This window comes from Chrysemys picta, chromosome 3, assembly GCF_011386835.1.
Source record: "Chrysemys picta bellii isolate R12L10 chromosome 3, ASM1138683v2, whole genome shotgun sequence".
NCBI lineage: Eukaryota > Metazoa > Chordata > Testudines > Emydidae > Chrysemys > Chrysemys picta.
Window position 1 is genome coordinate 131,245,290 of NC_088793.1, and position 20,811 is coordinate 131,266,100.

General features: G+C 39.9%; 1 protein-coding gene across 1 annotated transcript in view; it reads left to right on the top strand.

Moving 5' to 3' along the window:
- DISC1 (DISC1 scaffold protein) overlaps positions 1-20,811 on the top strand; it is a 352,017-nt gene that overhangs the window by 169,503 nt on the left and 161,703 nt on the right. The window contains 1 exon segment of the mRNA XM_065588994.1: positions 5,205-5,393. Within this exon segment, the coding sequence (XP_065445066.1) occupies positions 5,205-5,393 (189 nt within the window).

Sequence of the window (20,811 nt, forward strand, 5' to 3'; positions counted from 1 at the left end):
GTCGGCAACCTTTCAGAAGTGCTGTGCTGAGTCTTCATTTATTCACTCTAATTTAAGGTGTCGCGTGCCAGTAATACATTTTAATGTTTTTAGAAGGTCTCTTTCTATAAGTCTATAATATATAAATAAACTATTGTTGTATATAAAGTAAATAAGTTTTTTTAAATGTTTAAGAAGCTTCATTTAAAATTAAATTAAAATGCAGAGCCCCCCGGACCGGTGGCCAGGACCCGGGCAGCGTGAAAATCAGGTCATGTGCCACCTTCGGCACGTGTGCCATAGGTTGCCTACCCCTATAAGGTGTCTATAAGGTGCCACAGGATTCTTTGTCACCTTTTACAGATCCAGACTAACACGGCTACCCCTCTGATTCTTTGCACTAAGCTTTCCTTATGTGCTCATAGACCCTCACTTTATCTATTGAAGTCTAAGTTGCAATCAAACTCTGTATCCTCATCAACAACTGGGTGGAAGATTTTATGACTTGTATTAGTGGCATTGATGGATACCATAATGGTGATTGCCCTGAGGAAGAACACCTGTTAGCTCTTCAGTTCTTATTATTGCTCCCACAGGTGTTGATCTTTAAAAAGTTTTGTTTAGTAGAGGAAGAAAGGTGAATGTGTGCTTTGTGCTTAGTGTCATTCTCTTCCCCCCCCCCCCGTTGGCTTCCCAGTATTCACATTTTTCTGTTTTGCAGAAATCATTCCTTTGCCACATGTTGAGTAACATTGGACATAGCTATAGCAAAGCTGGTAGCATACTTCTCTAAATGCAGTATAAATGACGAACCTATAGTTGCTGCCTGGCTTGTTGCATATTAGAAGAATTCACAGTTAAAATCAATGATGCACGATTCCCTATCTCCAGATAATACCTAGATTTTTTTCTCCTGTGAGAGTCATACAATGCAGAGGTGGTGTCATTGCTCTGGCCTGAATTCCAGGTACTGGAGCAACACTCTGGACCACTGCAGCAGCACTACTCCCCAAATTGCACGGGCCCCTGTGCACTTTCCTGGTCGCACTGGTTATTCCTCCACCAGTGCTTGGGATCCTTAACAATTATGCTTTTTGACAGGATTGTGGAAGTCATTTATACTGGTTTAAAGTATGAGCCCTCAGACTTCCACCAAGTAGCCCTCATTTTGTCTGCTGACCACATAAAGCTTTATATAGTATCATTATATGTGCCTCATGTTGCAGTATTGATCTCTCACTGCACAAAATATTGTGGATTTAAATGATCACAAACCAAGCTCTCAGTTTCCCCCTTGCTACTATATTGCTTCTCAGAACAGATCATTGTGACTGTGGTGTGTAATGGGATGACAGGATTTTTCTGTTGGCCCCCCCTGCTGGTGTCAGAACCTTGTATAAAACTGCTGGTGTTCCAATGGCTCGTTTTGGTCTGTACTGCTCATTAAATACCTCTGGATATAAGGGAGATAGGAGTGGCTGTCTACGGAGTGAGAATTGGGGATATAGGAGGGAGGCGGTCCCAGAGGAAAACATTAGGTACCTCCAAACTCAGGGAGGAAGTTTGGGGGAGGTTTATTGTGATGTTGCTTTTTGACTACCAATAAAGCCAAACCCCAGAAAGGAACTGAGTTTGGACACACAATTCAGGGTCTGTGTGCTCTGTTGAGCATAGGGTAGAGACTGAGACCATTCATAGAGTGTCATGAGTGATTGATAACTATGATTAGTTCCTGTTCCAAAGTGGAAAATTCATGAATGATTTTGGGGATAAATCCTTTTATATCTGATGCTCCTGGTAATGGAAAGTAATAAATCCCAGAGTTGATTTGGCAAAGATCACTTAATTAATTACAGGTTTTATTATAATCTCGGTTTCCTTTCCCATGGTTGGATACTACTTTTCCTACTGAATTAATAAATTCTATGAGTGAGTGTTGATTTCATATATTTATTCGAGTTAAAAAATTTAACATCTTAAAAGTAGCACAGTAAAATTCCATGAACCTGCCAATGTTTTCATGAAATTTATTAAGCTGTTAATTTCACCCATCTGGTATAATGTAATGTGGGTGTGCATAATTATACATACACTCTAGTGAAATGCAGTCATTGCTGGTGAGGAACTTGGTAGTCATTCAGCTCTCATTAACACTCCACAATAGTTTAGGAAAAAATGAAGAATATCACATTTAATGGATATTGCCGGGGAATTTTGCCTAGGTAAATTACTTATCTAAACTGGAATTTGGCCCAGGCACTGGAAGTAAATATCAGAAATGCCATGGGATCTTTAACGACCACAAATGGGGTTATTAAATCTTGGTTTTAACTGAAAGATTTATTTATTATTTTGATAGACTACCACTTTATGCATAACCAGCACTACTTTCTTCAGCATTCTAGGTTTTCCTTACAAATTCTGATAAGGGTTTATTGGTTACGAGTGAGTGTATAAGATCCTGGGCGTTGCACCAGGGCCTGTGAGTTCCTAGACCATGCTCAGACTGTGGCTACCACCCAGTAGCTTACCCAAACTAGTGGAGAAGGGGGTTAACAAAGCTCTAGCTCACAAAGGCTCTGCCCACCCCACCGACTGGCTGGGATGCACTATTTAAAGCAGATAGAGGTACGGGAAGTTGTTTGAGCAACTTGATGAATCCCTGGTTACTACAAACCCTGCCTATTTGCCTGACTCCTGAACCCTGCCCCCCAGCCTGTTCCTGTCCCCTTTATTCCAGACCCCTGTCTGTTGATGGTTCCTGCTTTCCTGATGCACTCCAGGTCCCTGCTTCTATGCCCTGCCCCTAACGCTGTCTGTGGCTCTGACCCTTGGCTTGGCTCCTGAGTCTGTCTCTGGCAATGAACCTTGGCTTGGCACCTGACTCTGACCCTGGTTCCAGTTCCAGGCACCTGCTTCTAACCATTAGACCTGACCGCCTATTCCCCGGACCTTCAGTGAGATCCAAAAGAACACTGTCTAGAGTACGGTTGTAGAAATTTAACCCCATGTATGCAGGAAAGTAATAAATTATCGTGCTCAGTTTAGGTAAAATAATTACTTTGTCATCAAAATGAGACATTTTATCAAATTTATGATATTAACAAAATGAAATATTTTGACAGGTGGTCTAAAGGATATTTCTATAATAACTAAAGTGACTTGTGTTTTCTAAAAAGCAGAAGGGCATTTTTTTATAATGTTGGCAGTAGTGATATAAATATAATTTTAAAATCAACCTCTTGTGGCATTTAGAAAGTGCCTATTTTAGTTACTATGATTGCGGTCAGGAGTTCACTGATGGCACTTTTAGAAGGTGGTTGCCAGATCTGTATATGCTTTTCTGATTTTTCATCACGGACTCACAGGCATATTTCTGCTGTCAGGAAAAGCTACATCAGGGAGATTTGCCTTATGGGCATATACTTGATGCCTTTTCATCATAGCCTGAGTTTTGATATTAACCTCCCCTCTGGGAATTCATAATCATTCAACATGTATAAAACTTTCATGTATAGCATCATACCTTCTCCCTAGCTTTTTTTCAGAAGTAGAAAGGAGGCTCCAGATTTTAATTAAGAATCTTTTCTTTTTCATGTTTTATTAAGGATCCTGTGCACTAAGACTTGTAATGAGTTCTATTTTCTTTGGAGATACCATTGTTTTGTTGTCAGCCTTGCTGCCTTAGAGACATCTGAATATTTACCATTCATCCATTATTATATGTCAACTTTTTCCTCATTCCTCCCCTCCCTCCACCTCTGTGGAAGCAAATCACAGATTAGGTTTATAAAACATTTATAGTGGCTCGGGGTGGGGGGGGGAAGGGGGAGGATGACAGTTATACACCCTAATGTTAGGGGTTATTTTTGGAGTTTTGAGGTGATAGATGGCTAATGTATGCACAAGTGGATGTGCTTCACATTAATTTCTAGAAGCAGCATTTCATCCGTAACCCTTGAATGCCTTTGCTGGTTACGTCAGAGCCCCTAAAGGTTATTTTATAGATCTGTCTTATAGGTACTTATATGGCCACCTTAGGGCTCGTCTACATTTAAATGTTTTACTAGTATAACCATTTTGGTTAGGGGATGTGATTTTTTTTTTTTTACTGAAATAGTTATACCAGTGAAATCCTTACTGTGAACACAGTTACAATTGTGTAAAAATTACTTATATTGGTATGGTTATTCCCCTTCCCATACAGGAATAGCTGTAGTGGTAGAAAGCTCCTTTATACTGCTATAACTGCATCCACACTAGGGGGATTGTGTGATTTTAACTATACTGACATAGTTAAAATGGTACAACTTTCTAGTGTCATTAGTGTAATTATCTTTGTGAGGTAGGGAAGTGCTATTGTCTTGATTTTTACAAAACGAGGCACAGAGAGTTTAAGGACTAATATCACAAGCAAGCCAGTGGTAGAGCTGGGAATTTAACTCAGGACTCCTGACTCCCAGTTCTGATTCTCTAACAGGAATCACACGTTGCTCAGGAACTGTAGGCAAAATAAGATGGGAGTATCAGGAACCCTGCATGGCTCCTAAACTACACATTTCAGGGAGAGAAAGAAGTGGAGATTCCTGATTTTTAAGCACTTATCCATGCAACCTCAGCATTTTCTTAATATATTCTTAATATATTATTTTTAATAGGTACATACCATTTACAAACACAGTATGTCCTATATATAAAAACCTTAAGGAAATAATGGTATATGGTATTTATCGTTATGCAAGAAAGATATTTTCTGGAGTCTAATAGATTGATGGCACCCATTTAAATGTACTATATCATCTGGCAATTATGAATTGAGGTACACTATAAAGCCTGATGATGATCTGATGGACTACAAGGTAATGACCCATGAATTACAAGTGGGAAATTTTCTTCAACTTAAATATCAGACATGGATTTTCCCCACAAATGTAAAAAATAATTAAAAACTAAAAAGGAAGGAATGTTTTCTGTGTAAAAGAATCTAGGTAAACCATAATTTTGCACATCTTGTTCCAATAGCTTATTAAGAACGTTTCCTGTAATGGGATTCAGTGGAGCAGAAAAATTAAACAGAATGCAAAACTCTTCTGTCTTTTATTACTGTTGTTTTAGCTGCTGCTTGGGTGTTCAGTTGCTTAATTTCCCGTGTTTTCTGTGCAATCTACTGATGTTGCAAATGTTTGTTTCCTTCTCTCTTATTCTCCCTCCAAATGACTCTGCAGGAAGTAATTTCTGTACTGCTAAGGATCTTGCAGAAGAAATAAGATCATTAACATCTGAGAGAGAAGGGCTGGAGGGACTTCTCAATGAGCTGTTGGTGCTGAATGCCAGAAATGTCCGAAAATTAGAGAGAATTAAAGAAGATTACAACAGATTGAAACAAGAACTGGAGCAGGGGGAGTCTGCCTTTGGTAAGTAGTTCACCAGCTGTTGGGTGATTGAAGCTTTGCTTTTGCTATATTGTGGGCAGACCAGTATTCTGCTTGATTGGATGAACATCCCTGTGATGTGTGTGACATGCAGAACATACCATTTTTAGGAGGGAAATTTTGGCAGGCCCTTGATAAACAGTAGGTTGTACATGCTGTCAGGCTTTGTCTTGTTATTCATGAGTGACATTTTTTCTAGCTTTGTGTATATTAATTTTGTAAAGTTCTTTTAATATCTCTCTTAGCCCTGATTCTCAAAAAGTCTCTTGTGCTGAAACCTAATTAATAATAATGCCTTGTGCATGTACATCATGTGCATAATCAAATATCTTGTACATAAATGTTCTTGTACTTTTCATCTATGGAAAATGTAGGTTGTCCACAACAATAGGAACCTCTGCCTTTAACATAATTGGATATTTATTCAGGATGTTTGTTGGGAAAGTGTGTAACCCATAGAGGGCGCAAGGTTTTGAAAGCAAGAAGTCTTTATTTAAATAAGTGGTTTAGCGAGAACAGCTAGCAAGTCTACATAAGCAGTCTTTGTGGCTTACTGTTTCAAAGCAGAATCAGGAAATTTGATCTGTGATTTAAGTGAATGCAACTGACAAAGTAGCGCTGCTTCTAATTTCTGTAGATCCTCTGTCTTCTGCCTTCCCCTCCTGAACCCACCCAGTAAGTTACCAGATAAAGTGGCTATGTTGCTTAAGTAAAAGATGGAGTAGTGTTTAATTGATTACAAATACACACATACTGTAGTTACCTCTGCCTGCTAAACATAATCTTAAAATTGCTTTCTTGAGAAAGAATTAGAGAGAGTTCCAGAGTTTGACACTTTTTTCCTACCTCAAAATTTTCTGAGCAGTATGTTGGTAGAAGAGACAAAAGCATTGCTCTTTTGGAAGGATGCTGAGTTGCGTTTCCTAGGTGACCAGACAGGCAAAGCTATGTTAAAAACAAAAAGATGGATTTTGTAGGCCATTAAAGAGATTTAAAACAACAGTACTCTTGAAAACACATGTAGGAAGGGAAGGAAGACGTGTTCTCTACGCTACTAGACAAGTATTTATCCTGCTAGAAACTAGAAAAGATCCAGAAAAGTGGAGCAAAAATTTTAATGGTCTTCCTCCAACATTAATGTTCTTCAGCATAAGCAAAGTGATCCAAAAGCAGATGATGAAGCATGCTTTCTAATTATTTGGGGTTGCCAGTGCATTGAAGAGTTATTTTTGGTCCCCCAGGCTGTGCCCTTCATATTGCTACTTGCTCTGTTAAAGAAAGGGAACTTTCCATAACACATAATTTTCCAAATGGTACATTTTTCAAATGAGTTCTTCTTTACTGAGCTTTCAGACTGTTTGTGTGAGCTTGTTGAAGCAACAGAACTGGCAGCACTTCAAAGACTGCCACCCCCTTTTTTTTTGAACACCGAATGTATGCAATGAAGCATCATATTGTGCTGAAATTTACTGCAAATTATGACAATAATATATTGTAAAGCACTGAGATATGTCAGAGATTTACTATGCAGATTGTAGTTTGATTTGTTGTGATTCCACAAGAATAAGTGAAGAAAGTTAATTCTGTATGAAATAAAACCCTATGGAGCACAAATTGCTGAAAGCTGTATAAACGATTAAAATTATTAGTTCTTCATATAATCTATACCATTTTACTTTTTGGAAGATAGACACTCCTTTAGATTTGAGAGCATCTAGCATGTGAACTTTGGTTGGAAACAAACCTGTGAAAAGTGGTAAATATCTTGTATTTTAAAAAAAGACATGGAGTTTCATGAACCAGTTGTCTTTTCACATAGTACTTTTATGCTTGTAAAATAAAACATGGAATAGTCTAAACTGCAGATGGCACATTATCATTGAGAAGGCTTTCTCTGTGATTGCTGCTGTTTATTGAATGTCGCACCCTGTTTTCTATGGCAGACTGATTGGTGATGAGGACTTTTTTTCTTTCTTCAAGGTTATTATTGCATTTAACCTTTAGCAACTGGCAATTGAAATTAGTTGAGTAACTTTGACTTTGGGATGTTTTGGTGTTCATCACAAAATATAGTCTATGAGCATGCATATTTAGAAAAATGGAGGGAGAAAGAATAGTAGAATAAAGATGAAGATACCGACTATATAAGGAATATCGATGATAGTAGGGATTGGTAAATACCCCAGTATGCACACCTCTCATTTTTATGATAAACAGGAATATTTTGAAAAACATACCTTGGAAATAATGATGATAGATGAGAGCTCCTGAATGATGGACAGGGAAGTTTGGAGGAAGAATATCTACATCACAAAGAGCAAGCAGAGAGAACCAGAGAAATGAGATTCTCTTAAAAATATTATTATGGATGATTATTTTTATTATATCCTTCTGGAGATAGTTGTGGCAGAGAGAAACAGACCGCTGGAGGCATAGCAACAGCAAGACTGCACCTAGTCACTAAATGAAGGAGGAATGATGATTGCAAAATGGCTGTCATTGAAGTCCCATGACTTCAACAAACCCTGCTGCTAATTGACTAGTGTGGTTTTGTGAAGTTTAGGAATCTCCCTGAAACCCCAATCATGCACTGATGCAAACTCCTAAATAAAAGCTAAATGATTTGGGGTTAATGTTGGGAAATCAGATTGTTCCCCAAAAATGCCAATATTCTGGCTATTTAGGAATTTGCAAAATTAGTATCCCATGTCCTTGTTGATTTGCGTTTAGAAAGCAATAGCAAAAACAGCAAAATGAGGTAAAACATGCATTAGTTACCCTCAGAGAACGTAGTCTGTCATATTTCACATACAAATAAGTAGTTAAAATCATATGTCATTTGATTAGAGAAAAAGCAACATAACATTTTCATTTTTTAAAGCAAAGATTTATTCTTTTAAATGAGGCAGTAGATTTATTCTTTTTAAGGGGGGAAAATAGCTCAGTGGTTTGAGCATTGGCCTGCTAAACCCAGGGTTGTGAGTTCAATCCTTGAGGGGGCTGTTTAGGGATCTGGGGCAAAAATCTGTCTGGGGATTGGTCCTGCTTTGAGCAGGGGGTTGGACTAGATGACCTCCTGAGGTCCCTGCCAACTCTGATAGTCTATGATTAATAAAGATAAAAATATACCTGAACCTCTTGATTCAGTTTTCCCAGAATCTGTAACAAAAATATTTTGTTAATTCTAGACCATTTTTTCCCCTCCTGCGTTTCAGAGTTGTATATTCAGGTATTAGGTGCCTCAGAGGGCTCATCTTCACTGCAGTGCTAGATTGAGGTATACCTCAAATGTTACCACAACCCGACTCCTGTCTATGCACAAAAATCTCTAGCTCAAGTTCAGTGGTGGTTTAAACGCGAGCTAGCTGGCCTGTCGGGGTGTGGGTTGAAGCTTGAGTTCTGCTGACTCTTGACCTAGTAACACAGTGGGGGCTCAGCCACTCTGGGCTGCTAATCCAATCATTCTGTGTGACTGCTCTCACTTGAGTTTAACTGGAGAGGTGTTAATTTGAGCTAACACTACTATGAAGACAAGTCAGTTTCCTTTTCTGAATCTTTATACTAGTTTAATTATTTCAGTGGTGTAGTTGATAGTCTTTCACTGTAGACAGCAGATGCTTAATTTTTCAAGCTAGACAATCAGACCATTGGCGGATATTGGTTGTTTTCTCTTTCCACTCTTGCTCTGTGCTTTTTCTTTCATACTACTTTCTATCTTTAGAAAAACCTACTACCCCTGCATCAAAGGCCCCCTCTATTCTCCTCCACACGTCTCCTTGAAACCTACTACTTTGGCAAAGACTTCCTGTGTCTATCTCTTCATTGACTGTTTCTGCACATCTCCTCTCTTGAACTGTTATATTTTTTGATTTGTGAGCCTTTTAAGAATTGAGTTTTGTTTATTGAAATAACACTTTTGGTAGCTTAGAAGGAGCTGTTTTTCACAAGAAATATGAAACACTGACTAGAATGTAAGTATGTGTGTTTCTTGTGTTTAAATTGGTCACCTGTATTGTACTTTATTAATATTGTTGATTTCTCACTGTAACTCCGATATAACAAAGCAGACGTCAAGGGAAGAGATTTAATCACACAATAATCAGGGCTGGAATTTTAAATAGGACACATCATTAGCATGTTAATGGATTTTCTCACTTTTTGCCAGCTGCCCCAGTATAAAAGATATTGCAAATGTAGTGCAAAAATCTGGCTTGGCTTATTGTGCTGTGAACTGTCAGGGCTTCGTGTAGGAGACTTAAAAAATACAAAAGGATTTTTAATGAGAATATCAGAAGTATTTTAGATTGCTTTTTATAATAGCGATGTCAACTGATGTTAGATGTATTTATTTATATTTTAGGATGAGATAATATTGTTTTGCACTTATTTTCATCTGAAGATCTCCAAGCTCTTTACAAAAATGGCTAAGTATTATTATTACCATTTTACAGCCAAAACCAAGCCATAGAGAAGTGAAGTCATTTGCTCGAGATCATATAGTGAGCTAGTGACAGAGCAGGGAATAGAACACTGGTTTCCTGACTCCCAGCCTCTTGCTCTAACCACTGGAATTCATTATAGTAAATAGATGAATTTGAAATGATCTGCCAACCAAATCTCTCTCTAAAGCAGTGCAGTCATGGTAGGGAAAAATTTATTGTATGGTAGCTCAAGACAACCAAAACCCTATTTCAGAAAAGTGATATTTAATTGGAAAAAGCACAATGAAGGGCTACAAAATGATCAAGGGTGTGGAACAGCTTCCATATGAGGAGAGACTAAAAATATCGGGACTATTCAGCTTGGAAAAGAGACGACTAAGGGTGTGTGTAGAATATTTAGGGTTGCCAACCCCCCTGAATTGGCTGAGAGTCTACTGGAATTGGCATCGATCTCCCAGTGACTATTGAAAGCAATCTGGGAAATGTTAATAGGCTGCTAAAAGTCCGGTTGGTGGCACTGTGGGGCTAAGGCAGGCTCCCTATCTGCTCTGGCTCCGCTTGGCTCCCGGAAGCGGACGGCATGTCTGGCTCCTAGGCGGAGGGGCGGCCATAGGGTCTCTGCCTGCTGCCTCCAGGAGCCTGAGTGCCGACTCCGCAGCTCTCATTGGCCAGGAACTGCAGTGAATGGGAGCTCGGGGGCAGTGCCCGCAGGCAGGGGCAGCGCGCGGAGCCACTTGGCTGCCCTTGTGTCTAGGAGCCAGAGGGACATGCTGGTTGCTTCCAGGAGCCACCGAGGTAAGCACCACCGAGCAGGAGCCTGTACCCCTCACCCCCTCCTACACCCCAACCCCCTACCCAAGCCCTGAGCCCCCTCTCACACCCAAACTCCATCTCAGAGCTCGCACCCCTCCCACACCCCAACCCCTCTGCCCCAGCTCTGAGCCCCCTCCTGCATCCCAAACCCCTCATCCCCAGCCCCAGCCCGGAGCCCCCTCCTGTACCCCAGAGCCCGCATCTCAACCCCCAGCCTGGAGCCCCCTCCCGCACCGTGAACCCCTCATTTCTAACTTCACCCTAGAGCCTGCACCCCCAGCTGGAGTGCTCACCCCCTCCCATACCCCCTAACTCCCTGCCACAGCCCGGTGAAAGTGAGTGAGGGTGGGGAAGAGCAAGCAATGGAGGGAGGAGAGATGGAGTGGATGGGGGGAGGAGCCTTGTGGAAGGGGCAGGGCAAGGGCATGGCCTCGGGGAAGGGGGCGGGGCAAGGTGTGTTCGGTTTTGTGTGATGAGAAAGTTGGCAACACTAGATATGATAGAGATCTATGAAATCATGAATGGTGTGGAGAAAGTGACTAGGGATGTGTTATTTACCCCTTCACATAACACCAGAACTAGGGGTCACCCAATGAAATTAATAGGCAGCAGGTTTAAAACAAAAATGAGGAAGTACTTCTTCACACAACGTACAGTCAACCTGTGGAACTTGTTGCCAGGGGACATTGTGAAAGCCAAAAGTATAAAGGAGTTCAAAAAAGAATTCAATAAGTTCATGGAGGATAGGTCCATCAATGGCTTTTAGCCAGGGTGGTCAGGGACACAAAACCATGCTCTAGGTGTCCCTAAACCTCCAACTACCAGAAGCTGAGTACTGGACAACGAGATGGACCACTCCATAAATTGCCCTGTTGTGTTCAGTCCCTCTGAAGCATCTGACACTGGCCAGTGTTGAAAGAGAGGTTACTGGGTTAGATGAACCATTGGTCTGACCAATATGGCCATTCTTATGTTAATTACTTGCCTGCCTGCCAGACAAACTGCTGAATTGCACTTAAAAATCCTGTTTGCATTGATTGGCATGTCTCACCTGAGGCTGGAGATGAAACCTGCCCGCCTCTCTGTTTGCCTAGTTATAATCACTGGAGGGCAGATTTGCCTGCTAGGTTTGCTGAATTCCTCTTCTTGGCTCTGTTCAGCAAACTGCTGTCCATATTACACTTTTGGAAACGTGTATGTACCTAACTAATATATGGCTACACAAAAGTGGGAGAACTATATTTTCTTGATTTAAATGCCAATTGAATTGTCTTTCCCAATTCACTTTAGGGTGACCAGACAGCAAGTGTGAAAAATCGGGACAGGATATGGGGGGGTAATAGGAGTCTATATAAGAAAAAGACACAAAAATCAGGACTGTCCATATAAAATCGGGACATCTGGTCATCCTAATTCACTTTAAGTAGAACTTTCTAGCATGAATGATTTTCTTAAGGAGGTACCATCCATGTGGCATTAAAATAAAAAAATCCCTTCACACACACATCAAAACAATGTTTTAACTCTTTGATTTATCTCTCGTTTTGGGGCTGATCCTGCCCTCCTTGCTTCTAAACTCCTATTGACTTCAGTGAGAGTTTTTGTTTGATTAAGGATTGCTGGTTTAGCCTTTAAAGCTCTTACCAGCTCACTTGCAGAATGGCTTTCTCTGAGTGAACATCATTATTTATAAAATAAACAAATTGAGTAGAACAGATGGGAAGTTTAAGGAGTCTGGAATTTTCTTTTCAGAAGTACAAGTATGAAGCATATTTGCCATGTTCAGAGCTTCTACAATCATTTACTGTATGTTTTGCAGTGTTGGTGTAGCTGAGTTGGTCCCAGGATATTAGAGATCAAGGTATGAGGTAATATCTTTTAGTGGACCATCTTCTGTTGGTAAGGGCTTGGCTACACTTGCGAGTTAGTGCACAATAAAGGAGCCCCATGCGCACTAGCTCACTCCCCGTCCACACTGGCAAGGCATGTAGAGCGCTCTGACTCCGCAGTTAGAGCGCTCCTGGTACCCCACCTCGGTGAGAGGAATAACGTTTGCTGCACCTTGGCTACAACTCATGGGCGTCAATGTGAATGAGGTGTTGCATTACTGTGCTTTGATCGGCCTCCGGAAACTTCCCATAATCTCCTTAAGTCAAGTGGCCACTCTTGGCATTGTTTTGAACTCCTGTAGGAATGTGGAAATGCCCTTCAAAGCTCCGTTTCTGACAGCTGGCATGCAAGCCGTTACTGTGGAATACTGTGTGAGAGAGACGGGGGGGAGGGGGAGGTCTGCTGCTGTCTGAACTTACAAGACAGCATGCTGACATGCTCTCAGCCCCCCCCCAAAACCCACTCTCTCCCACATACACACAACACACTCCACCCCACTCCACCCCACCCCATTTGAAAAACACGTTGCAGCCACTTGCCTGCTGGGTTAGCTACCACAATGCACTGCTCTCTGTGGCCATTGCAAGAGCTACTAATGTGGGCACGCCAGTGCATTGTCAGCTATCAGTATGGACAGACTGCAGCGCTTTCCCTACTGCTCTCTATGCAGGCTGGTTTAACCCAAAGTGTTCTTCATCTGCAAGTGTAGCCATGCCCTTTGACAGACAAGCTTTCGAGCCTACGCAGACCTGAGGAAGAGCTCTGTGTAAGCTCGAAAGATTGTCTTTCACCAACAGAAGGTGGTTCAAAGAAAGCGATTACCTCACCCACCTTGTCTCTGTCATTAGGTATACACATGCTACATGTTTATACAGTATATTTATAAGGGACTTGTCCTTTAATGAAGAGAAACCTATGCAGGGTTCTGGTTTTTGAATACATTTCTTCCAAATATATGGCTTGTACTTGGGTGCTGAAAATTAAAATATACAATTATAATTTATTAAAATTTACCTCAAAATATGATAAGAAATTTGTCCTATTGTTTTAAAGTACATGGTAACCCCCTTGTGGAAAAACTTTATTTATTTAAATATATAATATTAATAGTAGCTGTTAGAGTGGAAAATAAGGAAGCCTTTTATAGCTTAATTTTTTCTAATTTTTTTAGAAATATCTAGAAATTGTTATAAAACGTTACAGAAAAAAGGGCCATCTGAAAAGCTGTTCATATCGCACTGTGACAAAATCATCCCAGGTGTAGTTTAATTGATTTCCATGGAGCTATTGTATAAGAAATGATTTAGTCTAATATGTTTGCAGCATCTGCACAAAATAAGTTCTCTGAGCTGAATAGGTTCTCCATAGAGTTTCCACAATTAATCATATATTTGAGAATGACTATTTGATCCTAAACTGAAAAGATGAACCTTTTGATTGCATCTTTTTAAAGAAATCATTAAAGGGAGATGACCTAGTGTGTAATAGATGGTCTTCCATCAGAGGGAAGCTATTCCCAATCACATTATATAGCCACTTCCAATTTGTACAAGGTTATTACTTTCTACAGGACCCACTATATACTCTAGAGAAATTATATGAAATGCTTGTTGCTAAAACTAGAAGTTGAAGGGAGTGGGTTATTGCTTTTGTCTACAGCCATATCTTTTTAAACTGTGACCTTGTCAGATTTCACAAGGTAAGTAGAGTGAGCCCTCATTGGTAGTTGGTTATGAAATCCAAGATGTTGTAGGAAATGGTGTTGGTGATTGGATTGGTGGCATTCTTCCTTCTGAGCTGGCATTCAGCTGGTGCTCCAGTATGGTGGTGGGCAGCTTTCTTTCAGGCAAGATATAAAACCAAGATCCTTAATTGTTGTTGTTGTTTTTTAAAAAAAGATCTTACTCCTATTCTTGCAAAGATAGTTATATGTTACCCAAATTCCAGTTTGAGTGATTAAACTCTGATGGTTTAAATTCCCCCTGCCATTTCTTTTGGAGAAGGTGTTCTTCACTTTCTGGTCTTAATTGTTGGGTATTGGTAAATATCTTCCATGCTCCAACTCATTCGTAGCAGGTCCAGACCTGATTGTTGAAGTGATTGTTGAAGAGATTCCTGTGTTTATGGCATTTCTGAAACATTTGGAATCTTTCTGGATAATAGCCCTATGTAAAAGTTTTATTTTTGTGAATTTCAAATATAGGATTGATAAAAGAACAATTTGAAACTGGATGACAATTACAGCAGAGTAATACATCTTCTATAGTTAAGACGTATTACTTTTTGTTTAAAGCCTGACTCTTCTGAGTGCTCTAAAAGCTACAGGGTTACTTAAAATTTGGTGTGTTTCATGAGTGTGTGGAGTTCTGTTAGTCGTCCAAGTTTGGGGCCATGTGACCAAGGGGTCTCGAGATACAGTGCTCCTCCCTCCTTCCCCATCCCCCCAAAAGGCTTTTCTTAAAATTTAGAGACTCTGGCAACCTTCTTTTGCTCACAGATAGAGAGCAAACTAGGGCTCAGAGCATCACACCACAGTGTTCAACGCTCCAGGTTACCCCAACAGCATGCATGGCTCCCACCAGCCCTTTGGAGGAAATATAATTAAAATGTTATTTGAAAAAGATTTTGCTTCTCCTGTTAGGCTAGTTGCAAGCCTCATGTGCTTATTCCCCCTCCTAAGGGATTATTCTGAGCATGGGCGTGGGGGCTAACTATCTGGAAAACTATGTCTACATTGCAGGACCTTGGTGGCTCCAAGGACATGTCATTGCCATTGAATCTGAGCACCAGCCCACAGCAGAAATCTGAAGTTTAAAAAAAAGCATGTGTATTGCTCCAATCTGCCTGTATCAAAGGGGGGATTTTTATTTTGGGGAAATGTAATCGGAGTACAGCAGAATATTCAGAAGACGATGCAGCTATTTTTGGAAAAGAGAGAAAACTACACAAGAAAATGTTTGCTAGGCGGCGACGATGATTAGGGGTAGAAGCGTAGGTAGCAATAAGGGGAGAATTGCAATTGGGGAATTGGGTGAGGGGGAGGGAACACTAGGAAGGGAAAAATGGGGGCGAGTAACAGGTAGACTTGAGGGGAGAATAGTGCAGGGGTGCCGGTCAGTTTAATGGGATGGGGACGGGAGGCTGGAAATGTTGGTTGGGGGAGGCTACATGTTGCAAGAAATGGTGTGGCAGTGTTGTGAACAAGGAGAGACAGACACCAATTTTCTCTCACGTGCGTAAATCTAGTGTAACACTCCTGTAATTAAACTGTCAAGGTTTTGGGACACAGACGATGGATGAGATTTCTCTCACCAGCCCTGTTAGCAACTACAGATTGGAAACAGTTCAAAGCACGACCATTATCCCCATTCCACTATAACAACATGTACAGGCGGGGGTGAGGGGCGGGAGGAGCACTGAGGAATCACATAGCAACCGTGTAGCAAAGACCACTGAACTGGGACTGTTCCTAGCTCTGCCTCTGGCCTGCCACATGACCTTACCTTCACCTCTCTGTGTCTGTTTCCCATCTATAAAATGGGGATAATGATGTAAAGTTCTTTGAGATCTAGTGATGAAAAGCACTATACAAAAGCTAGGTCTTTTGATTATAAACTAGATACAGTAGCATATCCGCTTCAACCCTAGTTGAGAACTACAGCTGCTTTAATGACCACTTACTCTGACCAACAAACATTTCTTTCTATTTAAAGACCTCGGAAACTAAATGGCAAAAAAATTAATTAACTCAGAGTTCAGGATGCCCAGTGATAGCTCATGCCCTTCCAGAATGTTGACTTCAGCAAAACCCAATCTTCTGAAACCCAGACAATACAGAGTGAAGATAATAGACTCCCTTTAACTTCAATGGACTTTAGATCAGGCTCTTCATGTGTTGGATGCTCTTAGGTGAGCCTCTACTCCATCCTTCCTTATGAGTAGCGTCCTACCAAATTCACAGTCCATTTTGGTAAATTTCATGGTCATGGCATTTTAAAAATCTTGAATTTCATGGTTTCAGATATTTAAATCTTGAATTTCATGGTGGTGTGACAAAGCAGGAATACATATTTAAAAATGGCAAAATATACACATGTAAAGTCTTTAAGTCAGCATTTCTCAATCTGGGGGTCCCAACCCTAAAATAGGCTTGTGACCCCCTTTTGGCTCGAGACTCCCAGTTTGAGAAACACTGTGTGCTTTTTTTATACTTTTACCCCATAGTACTATAGCATAGGGTAAAAGTATGCGAAAGACCAGATGTCATGGCGGAGACCAGATTTCACTACCTGTGAACGTGCTTTTCACGTCTGTGAATTTGGTAGGGACCTACTTATGAGACTTGTTAGTTTAGGAAATCTTCACTTAAATCGAAAAAAATGTTTAATCAGTACTTTATGCTGCAGCCATAGAGACATGGTGAAATCTGACCACAGAACAGAGGTGTTAGTTCTTTAGGTATTATGGTATTCACAAGGTAGTAAAAATGTAGCTACACAAGGCAGAGTTTGATCAGCACTTTTGGGATAACAACAGTTTTCTTTTGAAAATTACCAAGGATCTTTAGTTACCACAAATGCTTACGGCTGCCAGATTTTACAACTTTTATTTTGTTCCCTTATACCAGTATAAATATAATATAACTCTATTTGAATCAACGATATACATGAGCATAAAAATTGTCCTCTAACACTATGCTAGGGTATTGGTTTGGTAACCACATAGAAAATACTGGAAACCTACTGACCTCTATACTTACCTACATGCCTCCAACTTTCATCCAGACTACATCACACGATCCATTGTCTACAGCCAAGCTCTAAGATACAACCACATTTGCTCCAATCCCTCAGACAGAGACAAACACCTACAAGATCTCTTTCAAGCATTCTTAAAACTACAATACCCACCTGCTGAAGTGAAGAAACAGATTGACAGAGTCAGAAGAATACCCAGAAGTCACCTACTCCGGGACAAGCCCAACAAAGAAAATAACAGAACGCCACTAGCCGTTACCTTCAGCCCCCAACTAAAACCTCTCCAGGGCATCATCAAGGATCTACAACCTATCCTGAAGGACGATCCCTCACTCTCACAGATCTTGGGAGACAGGCCAGTCCTCGCTTACAGACAGCCCCCTAACCTGAAGCAAATACTCAACAGCAACCACACACCACACAAGAAAAACACTAATCCAGGAACCTATCCTTGTAACAAAGCCCGTTGCCAACTCTGTCCACATATCTATTCAACGGACACCATCATAGGACCTAATCACATCAGCCACACCATCAGAGGCTTGTTCCCCTGCACATCTACCAATGTGATATATGCCATCATGTGCCAGCAATGCCGCTCTGCCATGTACATTGGCCAAACCGGACAGTCTCTATGCTAAAGAATAAATGGACACAAATCAGACATCAAGAATTATAACAATCAAAAACCAGTCGGAGAACATTTCAACCTCCCTGGTCACTCAATTACAGACCTAAAAGTCGCAATTCTCCAACAAAAAAACTTCAAAAACAGACTCCAACGAGAAACTGCAGAATTGGAATTAATTTGCAAACTGGACACTGTTAAATTAGGCTTGAATAAAGACTGGGAGTGGATGGGTCATTACACAAAGTAAAAACTATTTCCCCATGCTAATTTCCCCCCTACTGTTACTCACACCTTCTTGTCAACTGTTTGAAATGGGCCTGATTATCACTACAAAAGCTTTTTTTTTTTCTCCTGCTGATAATAGCCCACCTTAATTGATTAGTCTCGTTAGAGTTGGTATGGCAACACCCATTTTTTCATGTTCTCTGTGTGTATACATCTTCCTACTGTATTTTCCACTGCATGCATCCGATTAAGTGGGTTTTAGCCCACGAAAGCTTATGCCCAAATAAATTTGTTAGTCTCTAAGGTGCCACAAGTACTCCTCGTTCTTTTTACTTAATGAGTTACCATAGCAACTTCATATTGGGGGTTTCTTTGGAAGTGTTCCAAACAATATCAATATAATGATCAGGCCTGCCCCAGTTTATGACCTGACAAGGACAAGACAACAGCATAAGGTAGTCTTAATTCCTCTGATTTTAATTGAATAAGATATCAATAAATCACTTGTAGACCTTCTGTGATTAAGGTACTATAAAAATCAAAGCTGAAGTTTTCAAAACTTACAAAGTTTTGGATGCTGAATTCCCATTAAAATGAATATGAATTGGTGATCCAAAACCTCCAGGAAGCTTTCAGAACATCAGCTGTATGATATTTACCATTAGAGCAAATATCATCATCATTTGAGCAAATCACTGTAATTTCACAAAAGGCAGTGTCACAATTCAGCACTTAAGTAGGTGCTCAACTTTAAGTATGTACTTAAGTCCATCTCTGTTCATGTGACAAATGTGCTTAAAGTTAAGCACATTCTTAAGTACTTCGTTGAATTGGGCCTGATATACCTTATTTGGGAAAGGATTTGATAGTCTTATTCTAACCTAGAATTTGGAGCATTTAGAATAACTAACAAAATACTGTGTGAAGTAGTCTTTTGTCTTGATTTTTTCTTCTTCCTTTCTTCCCCAAATATATAAGGAAGAACCTTTCCAAAGCACTACTTAATCCTTTCTCAGAGTTAAAAATTTGGATTTGTACCCAGTGTTGTGATAGGAATTAAGAAGTGTTGAGGAGCACCAGCCTCAAAACAGAAAAACACTAGCAGATTTTCTAGGAAAATGTCCTCTTCATTTCCCTTTCTTTTTTTTCTTTTAGCCTTGAGATGTTGACCTTTGAGAGTGTCTCTTGCAGTCATGTAACATTAAATACAAAGTTATTTCTAATGCTGATTTAAATGGACATGTAGGTCCATTTTCAAAGTTAAGGTTGTCTTGTCTAATTTTTTTAGCTTGTAAATCTTTAACTAGTGTATTTAGGTTTTGATAAGAATGTCTTTTGTAGGATTAAAAATTATATCTCAAACATGTTAGGCAGAAGATCATTTTGGTTTCCACTTTCACAACTGTGAAATGAAATTCTAAGAACCAAATTCACTGGTGAAGTTAATGACAGTGCATATTGCATAGTAGGTATAATTTGATTATAATGATGAAATTCACCTTGGCTCAGGGGGCCAGAACAAGGCTCACCCACCATTTAAGTCCCATAGAAGGCTTAAAAACAGGACTTAAATGTTGCATATACTTTGTGTTGGCTGCTTGCACAGGGGTGATTTCACCCAATATGAAAGTAAGTGGTAAAGTGTGGAGTAATTGCCACTGAACCACCTTTCAGAGTGTGTGTAAAAAAAAAAAAAAAAAGTGTAAGTTAAGACTGGTTGGTTGATCAGGAAAAGCAGTTAGAAGGATGATGTTTTGTTTTTTTTAAAAAGGAGACTTCCCTAATTTTAACTTACATCCTCCTATTAATTGTATTTCTTGCTAGCTCCTTTCTGTCCCTCACTTCATTATGTTTGTTTTGCACACCCATCGAATGTCAAATTATTGCAAGTTATTGCTGCTTTGCCATTTATAGGCCAAGTCCATGTCTGTGTTACTCCATTTTTAGTTTGATGTAAATTCATTTAAAACAGTGGAGTTATACAGTAGAACCTCAGAGTTACGAACACCAGAGTTACAAATTGAACGGTTGACCCCACACGTCATTTGGAACCGGAAGTACACAAATAGGCAGCAGCAGAGGCTCAAAAAAAATAAAAAAGTAAATACAGAACAATACTGTATTAAATGTAAACTACTAAAAGATAAAGGGGAAGTTCAAAAAAAGATTTGACAGGGTAAAGAAACTGTTTCTGTTCTTGTTTTATTTAAATTAAGATGGTTAAAAGCAGCATTTTTTTTCTGCATAGTAAAGTTTCAAAGCTCAATTAATGTTCAGTAGTAAACTTTTGAAAGAACAACCATAACGTTTTGTTCAGTTACGAACATTTCAGAGTTATGAACAACCTCCATTCCCGAGGTGTTCAGAACTTTGACGTTCTACTATACTAACATAAAATTGGAGTAACAAAGTGGTGAATTTGGCCCTCATATAAAATATGCAAACTTTAGACCATTTAGATCCATGTTGAATTTGATGCTAATTCTGCAGTGACTTCTTCTGAAGACATATTAGGCCAAACTCAACCGTGGTGTAACTCATTTGTGAAGATCAAGCTGCAGACTCACTCTTGGCTTCATTGTCCATGAGTAATATGCCCATCCCAAACTCATGCTGATAAAACCTTCATACCAACATGCCAT